The 13487-nt window shown below is 37.7% G+C and overlaps 1 protein-coding gene across 1 annotated transcript in view; it reads right to left on the bottom strand.

Annotated features, from left to right (window-relative positions):
* Positions 1–13487, bottom strand: part of Pgr (progesterone receptor) — a 68823-nt gene that overhangs the window by 7668 nt on the left and 47668 nt on the right. Inside the window, exons 4-6 of the mRNA XM_059267301.1 lie at positions 12774–13079; positions 3149–3293; positions 263–393 (exon numbers count right to left, since the gene is read on the bottom strand). Coding sequence (XP_059123284.1) covers positions 263–393; positions 3149–3293; positions 12774–13079 — 582 coding nt within the window. The remainder of the gene's footprint in view (positions 1–262; positions 394–3148; positions 3294–12773; positions 13080–13487) is intronic.

Genomic DNA, 13487 nt, shown 5'->3' with positions numbered 1-13487 from the left:
ATTAGTTAGCTTGTAAAGCTAAATTAAGTAAATAAATTTATAATTCTATTTCATGGAAAATAAAGAAATTGGCTAGGCTATTTTAGTCTTGCGTGACAGAGAAATATAAAGAAATGCCAAATTGCTTTCTTAAGGTCAATGACAATATATTGGAGATTACTTCTTCATAGTTATGATCTAAGTTTTATACCTGGTATATATGACCTTTTTTTGACACACTGTGAGTTCAAAAGTAAGGTACTAAGTACACTTGTGTACTCACTTGTATTAAGAAGTAGCAAGACTTTCATACAGAGGAACTCCTCGTGAGTCACTTGAAGCTTGACAAACTCCTGTGGGATTTGCCACATGGTAAGGCACAGTGAGTAGAAGGATGACTCCTTCATCCTCTGTCTTGCAGCACACACAGCACATAAAAGAGAACCAGCACAAAGTAAAAACCACAGCCGATCACCCAGGTGGTAATAGAACTTGTCAGTGAACAAGATTTTGGTACTTGTCTTTCCTATTGTTGGATTTGCTGATATATTTAATAAGCAGACAATATTTGGAATTTTAAATGTTTCTAAACTTTTTCATGGAGTGGCACTAAATTTTTAAGGCAAAGAAAATTTAAACATAAAAATGACATTAAATACACACTGATCAAAGTTAATATTGTTTCTTGCTTTTATTATCACACTTTAAACACCTAAATCGAGTAAGAGCAATGTTGTAGGAATTGAGCTTTTGGAGCCAGAAAATGCTTTATTACTGAATACTATGTGTATGTGTAAATACAATTTTGTGCACAGTTAATGGATTGCTTCAGTTTATGAAAATTTACAACACTGTGACTTTTTCTAGGGAATATGTGTGGTGACACTAAAACAAATGGAAGAATGGTATTGAACATTAAATAATTGAAAAGGTTAATATAGGTTCTGAAGATAGAGGTCCCTTATTTGAGGCATTCTCTCAGCCATGTGCTATTTTGTGATGTCAACTTTGTTCAACGTAGCTAAAGGAATAGTGGGATGAAGACAAGATACCCACACTGAAGGATTAAGGTTAATCCTGGCCCCTCAGGTCTGTGCCAGGTTATCCAGTTCTCCCGAGCCCCAGTTTCTTGAACTGGAAAGATGAAGGATGCTGAGTCCTTGCCTAAGTCAAGGGACTATGAGTTAAAGAAGAATGAATGGAGCATGAAGATTGATAGCTGTGAAGACATTAGACAAGTGTCAGTTATTAACTTAGATGCTCACAACTTGACATTCACTATTAGAACAGTGTAGACAACACCATGGACAAAGTCTTACCACCAGAAGACTACATGCAGAAAACTATTTAGATATAATAAATCACACTGAAATATTTACAAAAGATTTTATGCTTAATTTCTTAAAGTAAACCAGTACTGTCAAGCAAAAATATTTCTGATATATTTCATAATCTCCACAAGCACAAAAATCTGAAAACTTAATTTGATATGATAAACATTTAATTTTATATTGAGATGCTCATCTCATTAAGTTTTCAAAAAAATTAAAAATATTAGTTTGAGATAAAAAATACATTTCTAGACAGGAGAAAAGGGCTCTAAATATCAAATTAGTGATACAAAGGATTTAACTAAATTTTTCAAACAAATAATTAAAAACTTTCTAAAAGGACTCCAAACTCTCAGAAAATAATGCCAAGGATTAGCAAATTGGATTGCATGAAATTAAGTTGCTTCTGTACAGCAAGGAAAAAAATTAAGTAAAGAGAAAGCCTAAAGGATAGGAGAAAATCTTTGTGAACTACATGTTTGACATAGGATTAATATCTAGACTATGCAAAGATCATAAACTAAAAACAAAGAAATCAAATAAACCAATCAATAAATGAACTAATGAAATGAACAGACAGTTCCCAAAAGATGGAGGACAAATGGCCAATAAACATATGAAAAATGTTCAACCTTATGAGTCACCTAGGAAAAACTAATTAAAGCTATAGTGAGATTCCATCTTACCACAGTCAGAATGGCAGTTAGAAAAACAACCCATGCTGTTGAGGATGTGGCAGAAGGGAGCCCTTATACACTGCTGCTGGGAATATAAACCAGTCTAGCCACTATGGAAATCAATATAGAAGCTACTGAAAACACTAAAAGTAGATCTATCTACGACCTAGCTAAAATACTTCTCAATATTCATCCAAAGGCCACCAAGTCAACACATTGTAAAGACCCTCCCCTCCCATCAATGGTTATTGTTGTATGATTCACAGTAGTCAGGTTATATATGAATAAAGAAATCACGCACATGCGTGTGTGTGTGTGTGTGTGTGTGTGTGTGTGTATGTGTATGTTTCATATATACTTCATATCTATAATGGAATTTTATTCAGCTATGAAGGACAAAACTATGTTGTTTTTAGATATATAGATACAACTAGACATCATATTAAGCAAATTAAGTTAGACTCCATAACACAAATACATTTTCTCTCATTTGTGGATTCTAGATTATACACACACACATACACACACATATATGTATGTATATATTGTGTCATGTATGTATATATGACACAATGACACCAAAGTAGAAGAAAACTGTCCAGAGAAATGAAGAGGGCTGGCAGGAGCTGGGGGGGAGAGATGGAGGGCATTGTTAAATGTATATACTTATTGAAAAAGTTTTTATGAACCCCAGTACTACATACAGTGGATATGGATGAGTAAGTGGTGGTGGAGTAAGTTATGATGGCCTCTCCTGCCAAACCTGCCAACCTGAGCTCAACCCCCAAGATTTCCTCAGGCTATCCTCTGACTTCCATGCTGTGCTGTATGTGTGCCCACCCACACACTCACAATACACAAAATAAATAAACAAATAAACATATAAAATACACACACACACACACACATACACACACACACACACACACACACATATATATATATATAATATATAATATATATATATATATATATATATATATATATATACATGAATAAAGAAAGGCAACTTTATCAAGAGAGGTAATTCTCAGAAACTATTTCAGGAAAATTTTGTTGTTAAGGACACTAAACATAGGATCATCTATTGGAATGTAGTTTTTCAAATCATGCTGTGAACATCACTGTGCTAACAACAAAAGCCACAATGTCACAACTTACTCATTTAGGATTAGATCAGGTGCAAAATATAGCATCTGCCCGCTGACATGCTTGTAGGACCTCCAGCCCAGGCCAAACACCATCAGACTCATCCAGGAGTACTGAATCAGGGTTATCTGGTCATCAATGTGCAAGTTCCGGAAACCTACAAACATTTTGAACAAAAACAATCACAGAAATCATGTGAACAATGTAAAAAAATCTGTAAGGAATTGAAGCAAGATACGGACATGTTTCCCTAAAAGTCAGGAAATGCTCATAAATAACACAGCCTAAAAAGAGGCAAAGAGGGAGCCACTTCATACATTGTGAATATTCGTCACTGTGATTTAGTGCTAGTGGAAATGGCTAACTGAATTAATCATCCATTCTGGATTTAGGCAACACCCATGTACTGAGACCCATTTTCATGCTATACACTATGTTAAAATGATGGAAATCAATGCTGGGATCCACACATGGGTGAAAACATGTGGCATTTGTCTTTCAGTGTCTTCTTGACATGATATCCTGTACTCATGAACCCACAGCAGCTGTGGTGCCTGCATGAGACCTGTCCAAGATCACGCCTGTAGGCAGTCCAGCCTGGAGAGGGGAGACTCAGAAGCCCCATTCCTTGCTGAGGACCTATAGACAATTGATGGCTTTTCAGTGAAGGAAAGTCAGTTTCCATTAAGGACGTGGCCCCTGGTAAGTCAACCAGACTCCAGTGAATGGCCTCATACCAATGAGTATATGAGCAGCACAAATTTGATCCAGTGAGTTATTATTGAAAAAGCCAAAAAAAAAAAGAAATAAAGATGACAGGATGTCCAGAAGGGAGTGGGGAGAGTTAGAGAGAGAAGTGGGGGTGAGTTTGCATCAGCGAAACACTTAAAGAAGAAAATACAAGATACTTGTTTTGCACACAGAGGCAAGAAGGATTTAAACACTTCAGTAGCTTTCCTCAAATTTGAAATAAGGGCAAAGAAACAATTTAGGATAAAAGTACCAAATTTTGGACATGCCTGAGAGACCTCAAGAATTTTGATTGCAGTTGGGTATATGGACTTGAAGCCTGTGGTACATCAGGGAGAGAATGTGAATGTCACTGTAACTTACAATAGCTGAATAACAAAGCTGGATTTAATATTTTTGCTTAAGATTGAGTAAAAATAAATGTTTTAATGTGAGCATCAAACCCTTTCCATGAAGCTCTTTGAAAACCACTTATTTTCCTTAAAACTCCACGGACACCCATTTACAAATGACCTAACTCACAAATGAAACCAGAGCAACACTTAATCCATTAGCTATTGAGGGAGAAGGCATTTCTTTCTCGGTTAGACACGCAGGTTCTCTGCGCATGCTCCTGATGGCCCCATCATCATGGGAATAGTTATGGTAGACACTTGGGTTCTTTGCACATGCTCCCGATGGCCCCATCATCATGGGGATAGCTGAGGGATGGCACTTGGTCTTGGCGTTCCTTAGCCTCCCCAGAGATGAAAACACAAGTGTGTCCCCTAACCTACGGTATCCCAGCAACCTCCTGCTTTTTTGAGGCACATTCTTCAATGTCTGCTCATCCTCCCTCTCATTCCTTTCTGTCTCTGCTTGACTACTGAGTCCCTCTGTTTGGAGTTTGGTAACAGTAAATGCTGCTACTAGGGAAAATGGATAAAACCCCTGCTGCTCTCGGCATCACGTTCAGTGCGGCCCGTGAAGCAAACGCTACCAGGATATTGAATCTGAATCAGCAACGACAAGGTGTGGTTATTTACCGTGAGTGTGGCAGAGGGTACTGATGGGTCCCAGGGATGTGACACTGGACCATTGTCCCATCACAGATGTCTCAGCTTGGGCCGAATTCTGAACCTGCCCTTCACCTCAGTTGAGTAGATGCCTGGTGCCCCAGAGGTTGTTTTCCTCTTTTCTGATTTGAGATCCAAGAGTTTTTCCTTCTCTCTCTCTCTCTCTCTCTCTCTCTCTCTCTCTCTCTCTCTCTCTCTCTCTCTCTCTATCTCTATCTCTATCTCTATCTCTATCTCTATCTCTATCTCTCTCTCCCTGATTAGATACTTTGTTTTCCTTTGTTATAATGGTGTTGGCATCCACAAATCTAATTTACTTTGTGGCAGAAAGACTCCATCCAGCCAAGAAAAAATGTGGCATACTATTTTCACAATTTCTTATCTTCATAAGACTCATCTACTTTTTCAAGTTCATACATAGCTATATGGTATGTCAATCAGAAAAAGTGTGAATTTTAACACACAGTATAAGTGTTAAAGTATAGTATAAATTTAACACACAGAGAATAAGTACTGCTTGTCATTGACTATTCAGAAAAATGGCTACTTCTTTGATAAAATTCAGAATCAATTGATAAGAGATGTGAATTTTATTTATTATTTATGTATGTATTTACCATGAAGACTCACATTTAGAGTTGTGTGTTGGTATGACTTCAAGGGCCCTGCAGAAAGGCTTAAGCTCCATTGCTGACTCTACATTGACTGAATGCTACATTGAACAATGTAAGCCATGGGATAAAAATGCCAATACTACCAGTTGCTAAAGATTCAGGATAACTGTGCATTTTGTTGAGGAATATGCAAATATTTATTAACCCATCAATGGATCCGGCAACAGACTGTTCATGGGATTAATGACTATAGGAAAGCTACTAATCAATTTTAGAAGAAATTTCCAATTTAAATGAACCATACATGGTATTGCTCTCGTAATCTCAACACTGAGGAGCTGAAGGCAGGAGAATCAAGAATTCAAGTTTATCCTTGGCTACAGATTAAGTTCTAGGCCAGCTCTAGCTGTGTGAGAACCTGTGTATATATATATATATATATATATATATATATATATATATATATATATATATACACATACATACAAAATTCCATAAAATAAAATAAGACCAAAATTATAAGCCAAAAAGCATTTCCTGTATGTTACAGAAGCCATAAAGAAGCCATAAATATAATTAAAATAGAAATACTGTGAATGGCAATAAATTCAGAAGACAAACTAGGCATCACTGGCCTGGGAAGATGGCTCACTCAGCAAACCACTTATCACAGAAGCATGGGGACCTAAGTTTTTATTCCCAGCATTCATATAAAAAAGCCAGGTTTGCTGTGTTGCCTAATCCCAAGGCCAAGGGAATCAGAGACAACTGAATCCTTAGAGCTCTTTGTTAGCCAGTCCAGACAAAAGACTTACCACCAGGCTCAGTAAAAGATCCTGTCCTAAAAAATAAGGTGAAGGACATCTGGGAAAGACACTCAGGGTAAATCTCTGGCCTCCACACATACACACATTTGCTTCTACATGTACACATATCTACATGAACAGATGCATACAAATTACATATATACATACAATTAAGCATTCTTGATGAAATGTATATTCAAAATATTTTCAGAATATTAATTCCATATATATTATTTTATTTATCAGATTGTGTCATATACATATATGGATTTCATTACATATAAAATGACAGGCTTATAGAAAGGGAGGCTCAAGTAATTACACATATAAAAATATTAATAGAATGTTCACTATGATCTCTACTAATTCCTCATTAGTCTCTATAATATTCCTGCTCAGTTATAACTTTTCTAATGTATTTTAAAATATCTAAATATTTGACATAACTATGCTGGAGTTTCAATTTAAGCCTTTGTTTTATGTTAATCTCTCACTGCTTTTAAAACTTTTACCAAGTTATACATATGTGATTCTTTTTTCTTTCCTGGAAACCCCATCCTGTTCTGTTTCTATTCACTTTATGCTTGTTCTTATGTTTTGTTTTGTTTTTTTGTTTCACCCTTGCATTCTAGGCTTATCAATGTCTTAAAACAAAGGAGCACTTTTACTTTCTTGTAGTATAAAATGCAACTTTTATTGAAATATTTCAAAACTTACTCAGTTACTAACATTCATAGCAAAACATATATTTCCATCTAACAGAATAGAACTCAGAAAATAACCTACTTCCTCCACCTTTTGGAGGTGTATCTGTGGAAAAAGTCCAATGTTAAATTGACTTGAACATGGCTGACTCAGAAGTTCGAAGTTTCCCCCCATTAACTGTGATACATTCCATGATTTTGTACAGAAACAAAGCCAGGAACACAGAGATCAAATTCCCGTGGCGATAACGATTAGAGAGATTTAGTGCATTTGAGATGAAAATTAAACTGGAAAAGCTTCTTACAGGGAAGTGATGGATGAGGGCTAATTGTGCTTAACAAGTAGTGTAAAAAAAGGTCCTTTTCTTTAAGTGTCTTGACCTAATAACCTTGAAGAAATGGCCGTGGATTGTCCAAATCTCAATATTTAGGAAAAAAAAGCTAAGTAGAGGACAAGAGATGGCATGTGAGACTTGCTGTGCCTTCCACCATTCTGATAAAAATGTACAAGTTGTACTTCTGTTACAAAAAAGTGTCATGTAGTAGACATAGTGAACCTCAACCAAGGCAGAACATAACAAGGTCTCAGGACCTTGGGGCACAACATGGAAATGTCAACATGTTAGTGCATTTTCAGATCACAAAAAGGCATAGCCAATGCATCACCAACACATTCAGTGACTAACTATGGCCAAGAACTTCAGCATTCATGGAAGATAACTTAGTTCTTTATTATAAATTCCACACTTTAGATTTCTACATCTTTTTATTTGTCCTTTTTGGGACAAGGTATTACTTTTAGCAGAGGCTGGTCTTGAACCTAAGTCCCTTCGCTGCCTATACCTCTTCCCAAGAGTTGGGATTCAGTCTGGGAAGATACAGGAAAAATTAGATTGGAGTGTGGATGCTTAAGGGTAGTTAGAAGCCAGACAGAAGATGTGAGTGCAGGAAAGAGCCTCAGGTACAGAAGACAACTTGGGGTGAGAACAAGAAGAACTGAGCAAAGAGCCTTTAAGCCAATGTACCTTAGACTTGGGATGAGGGGAAGTTAAGAGGAGTGTTGCCACTTCAGGAACTGGGCTACAGAAGGACCGTGGGTTTTAAGGCACAGAATTTAGACTTTATTCTGAAATGGAAAGGGGAAAACATGATTGGTTCCAATTATTTTAGAAAGATGATTCTTGGGTTAGAGTAGAGGACTGTTTGAGAGCTGAAATGTAGGTAAAGACAAAAAGGTTGATGACCAAACTAAGCTGCATCAGTAGCCATGGAAGTAACATTATAACAAGCCATGCATTGAATAAGAGGTGTTGATACAACTGACAACCACCTGGAGGGGGATGAAAGGAGCAAAGATGGTTCTGAAGGGCTGTCTGGGGTGTCATTTCAGGATACAGAAAAAGGATTTTGGCATATGAACTGTAAAGTCACGTTGACTTGAGAGGTCATCTGGGTGGAGCCGTGTTATGAGGATTTGGAATGCTTGACCGAAGGGGCTAAGCTGATGACATTATTCAAGTATCATTGGAGTGGAGTGGGATCATCAAGGCTACAAATGTGCTTATTCAAAATGTGAAGCATGAGAAGGCAGTGGAATAGAGGACAGAGCTCAGGACAGGGGAAATGTACAGTGTGGGTACAAGGACAACTGTGCAATGACTAAACCTTGGTGGGAGAAACCAAGTGCCTGGAAGGAAGAATTTCACTGGGAAGTGGTTATTCTGCCAATAGCCCCACAGGCATTGAAGTTGTCACGGGCTGAGACTAGTAGTGCAACTTTTAACAATTTTAAAAAGTCAACATTGGTGATGGTAATTTCAATGAAATAAAGTTAGGGAACGAATTTTGAAAGACTTCATAAAAGCTTCAATCAGGTCAAACTTTTCTTCTAGCAGGTCACTTTCATTCCTCTCTTATCATTTTTTAAAGTCAATAATTTGAAATATTCATTCATTCATGGAAGAAAGAAAAAAATCTTCGTCACATTGTCACTGACTCATGCTTCAGAGTAAGAAAATGATGGAAATATTGTCCCTGTCTTCAGATCCTTAATGTCAAGAAGTCTGGTTCATTTGAGGCCAAGAAGTGATGTACTCAAACGGGCAATGGTAGGAGTGTCAAAGCACAGTCTTGGACAGATATCTCACTGAGTAGGGGACACAACAAGGAAAGGTTTGCCCTGCACTTTTCTATTGTTTTCATTCTTCTATAGTTTATTGACAGAGAAGGTGAACTTGAGTTTTGAATGAGTACTCATTAATTTAATTTTGTCTTACTATGACTTTCAAGACCCTACTCGATCAGCCTACAATTTTTATCTGTGCTGTTATTCTCCACTACTAGTAACCAAATAAATTTATTACTATTGGTTTCTGGATAATTTGGTGGTGAAATTCTCAGAAGGCCAGCATTTACTGCAGCAGTATCCAATAGTTCATCTACACGGATGCATTTTCTCAGTAACTACTAAAAATCTTTCATTGCTCTCTTGTGGGGTAACTGAAAAATGCAACTTTGAATGTTATTTAAGAAACCCCATATTTGAAAGATGGGTAGCCACTGTCTCCTGTTCATTACTAACCAAGTTTCATTCACAGTTTTCCTTTCCTATACCCTCAGGCACAGACTCTTCCAAAGTGCTTTCTCTTTCCACAGTTAATTCTCCTTTGCCATTCCTTTAGAAGTCAATGCTGAAGGTATTCATCTGTCTCTATTTCCTTTATTTCTGTGTCCTATGATATTGCTAGGCATCCTAGATCTCTCTGTGGGTTAAAAGTTCTTTAACAGAAGAAAGGTGTAGTGTTAATTTTTAAATTTTATCAATGACACATCGCTTCATGCTTTAACTGGGAATACAGTGCTCACTGAAGAGCAGATACATTCCCACATAAAATCATTCACAAACAGATGCTAAACGTCAAATGGAGTGTATTCTATGAGGTGGTTCATAAATATGACACCTTTAGGCTATAGCATCTTACAAGTTCCCATTAAATTAAAAAAAACTCCCTGAAACATTATTAGAGAGAAGTAAAATTAGCTGCAATTATGGTAGCATGCCAATGAGAGTGCAAAGAAGAAGAGAGGAAACCTGTCTGGGAAATAAAGAAAAGCGCAGCACCTGCGGAGTCATACCTAGAGCACCACTGACTCGCTCTGAACATATGCTTTTAATTTGACTTTGACATACACTTTACTGATTCAAAAGAATGAGCGTTCCTGTCAACGGGTTTTCCAATAGCATATGTACAGGGATAAATGCAACTATATCTTCACTGTGAATATGTAAATCCACAATCTGGCTTATTGTTAAGGCTTCTTTAACAAATGTCCATTTTCCACACAAGTAATATATCATTACAAATGAGTAACTGATTATAATAAATTTCTCTTCCGTGCAAAACCGATGCCCACATTAAAGTGTGCTACACCTAGTGCATTCACGCCGTGAGCCTGTCGTCTGGCTTTTCTTCCCAGCAGCACTACTTAATTGCTAGGATCTGCACTCAGCAGGTATGTGGTAGGCATTCATTGAGTCACTGAAAAAGAACTTTGTGTGACTAATCTTGTACAGAGTCAGCTGACATGCAGTTCAGAGGATCTAATAACACTGGCCATGGCCTCTGGACTACTGACTTGCCTGGGTTTAGAAGAAGATAGGAGCCCAAACCCTGGCCTGTCTGTGAGGAGAGAGAAGACTTACCATCCATGCCTGAGATTCAGAGTGGACACAAAGGCAAGCGCACACTGAACAGCAGCGTTCACCTCTCTCTCCTGACTGTGGGCACAATGGGACCATTGCCTTACCCTCAGACCACCATGCCTTCCCTCTGCGATGGACTGTGCCCTCTTATGAGCCAAAATAAACCTTTGCTTCCTTAAGTTGCTAGTTAGTGGTTTACAGCAATGAGAAAGGCAACAACACTGAATTCATGTCCCTTTCAACTCTTCTCAGAGACCATCTCTGCACCCTTCCGTAGTATTCCCTTTAAACACACCATTTGCAAGTGTTCTTTAAAGACAGCAGTCAACACAAATTTTGATCATCTCAATGTTGCCCTTGTGCATCATTAACAGAAACAGAGGGACTCATAAAGGTTTGGCCATTGTTTTGATTTGCCACATATAAATTATACTCTGCAGAAAGAGTTGACACCAAATTCAATACACAAATTTCTTCTCATTGTTTTTAAAGTTTGTGTGGAGGTCAAAGTATCTTGATATATAAACACTTTTACTTAAAAACAGCTTTCATCTAAAATGAACAAATGTTCTTTATAATTGCTTTCTTTTCTAAATTTACACTAAATTTCCTAAACAATAAAGAGTCTGTAAAAATAGACCCATAGCAATGACAGCCAAGGGATCAGCATCTCTAATAATGGAAAATTAAAACCACAGATGAACACCCATTTAAAAACAATTATTTTTATCAACACTATGATGACATTTGCTTAGTAGAGATCTATCACTTCACAGTAAGTTTTAAATATTCAAAACTTTCTTTGGTGGAAAAATTTGCCTGTCCAAGGCCTGTCATCTGCAACAAAGCGAATGAAAACCTGGGCATTCTGACCCATCTGTAGAATTACTTCATCTCCATTAGAATAACAAGTTTTATTAACTTTCCTCAATACATGTCTTTTTGAAGGTCTAACAAAAGGAATATGTTTTCTGTTTCATAGAACCTTGGATGTTCAATAACAATTCATCTATTATATTTCAAACCTTTCAGGTAGAGTAACAGCCAAGAAATGTATTCAGGCAAATTGAAAAGGAATTATTTAAAAAAAAACTAATTGAATATCTTACAGGACAAAGAGGACATAATGTGTTTAGTTCTTGACCATGTGTCAGAAAAATGAACTCTACAGGGATGCTACTGGTGTGAGCAGCATGTGATTTTTGAAAGAATTATTCTGCTTCTAATCATGAGGTTAAGGCCCACATTAACAATTGCTAATCTTTGCTTGGTTCTGCCATCTAAGATTCAACCAAGTGAGAGATTTACCCTTATAACTGTACCAGCCACTTGGCTGCTAAAGAGCTGTGCTAAGGGACACATTCTGCTGATAAAGTAAGCAAAATACTTCCATGCAAACGCACAAGTTCTCACTACAGCTGGGCCATATCCCCCTTCTTTGGGTGTGATGAGAGAAAACAGTGATTGAAATTCATTTGTCTTTCCAAATATCTTATTAACTTCAGGAATTTTGTGTTCTTCACTGACTTTAGAAATTACAGGTGCTCGGAGTGCTGTTGTGATTTGTTACATGAGTAGGCACATTTGACTTTATCTTGAACAGACTCAAAACTTCAGTTAGGTTTCAGAATGAAGTCAACATTGTAAGGAGATGACTAACACATCTTTTTCTGAATTGCTCTATCTGTGGTTTAACACATACACCACGCTGTTGCTTAGCTGAGTCATGTAGTTAGTTGTCCACCATCCTCAACTTCATTTGAATTCCAATGTCTACATGAATCTTGCATGTGTGCAGGTGTTTTTGGGGATTGGTCCCAGGGCTTATACATGCTAAGCTAGTGTTCTACCAACTGAACCAAGCACACACGTGAGACTCTAACAAGAACTGCTAAACACATGGTGCTATTTACATGATGGTTGACTTACTGTACAGACTGTTTTAACATTCAGCTAGTGCCACAAACATAATACCTTTTAATGTACGTTACTACATACAAATTACCTGGCAGTGACTTAGACCATTTGACTACTGAGAGCAGCTGCCTCTCGCCTAGTTGGTTGAGACTGGTCAGCAAAGAGCTAGAAGTGTCGGGTTTTGTGTTGTCATGCCCTGCGTAGATCACGTCAGGCTCAATGCTCAGGAGCAGGTTGATGAGTGGGGGAACCAGCTGGATTTCTTGATTTGGTGAAAAGGTGATTCTTTGGCCTAGGGTCTGGCTCTCATTAGGAAGGCCCGCTGACTGAGGGAGAGCAACGCCATCAAGGGCTCTCATAACTCGGACTTTATTGAACTTCTTAAACTTCCGACCTACAGAGAGGACAAAAGGGAGAGAACTTTGTGTAAACACAGGAATTCATCATTCTAGCAGTGTATTGTTTTCTTTGAGCCTTATAGTCACTGTGCATACATTTTACCACCTATCTGAAAGTAAAACAAAGCCAGGCAGGTGTGGTGACACAGACCTGTAATTCCAGTTCTTGAGAGGTGGAAGCAGGTGGATCAAGAGGACTTCAAAGCATCCTTCCTGAACTACACAGTGAGTTCAAAACCAGCCTGTATTACATAAGACCTTGTCTCAACAAAAGAAAGAGAGAGAGGGGGAGAGGGTGAGAGGGAGGCAGAGGGAGAGGGGTAAATGGGAGGTGGGGGATCTTAGGCATAAGATTTGAGTTAAATAAAATCTGTACTCTTTGGGTTATCAAAGTATGTGTAGTC

Source organism: Peromyscus eremicus, chromosome 7 (assembly GCF_949786415.1).
Source record: "Peromyscus eremicus chromosome 7, PerEre_H2_v1, whole genome shotgun sequence".
NCBI classification, from domain to species: domain Eukaryota; kingdom Metazoa; phylum Chordata; class Mammalia; order Rodentia; family Cricetidae; genus Peromyscus; species Peromyscus eremicus.
This window is presented reverse-complemented; position numbering and strand designations above follow the sequence as displayed.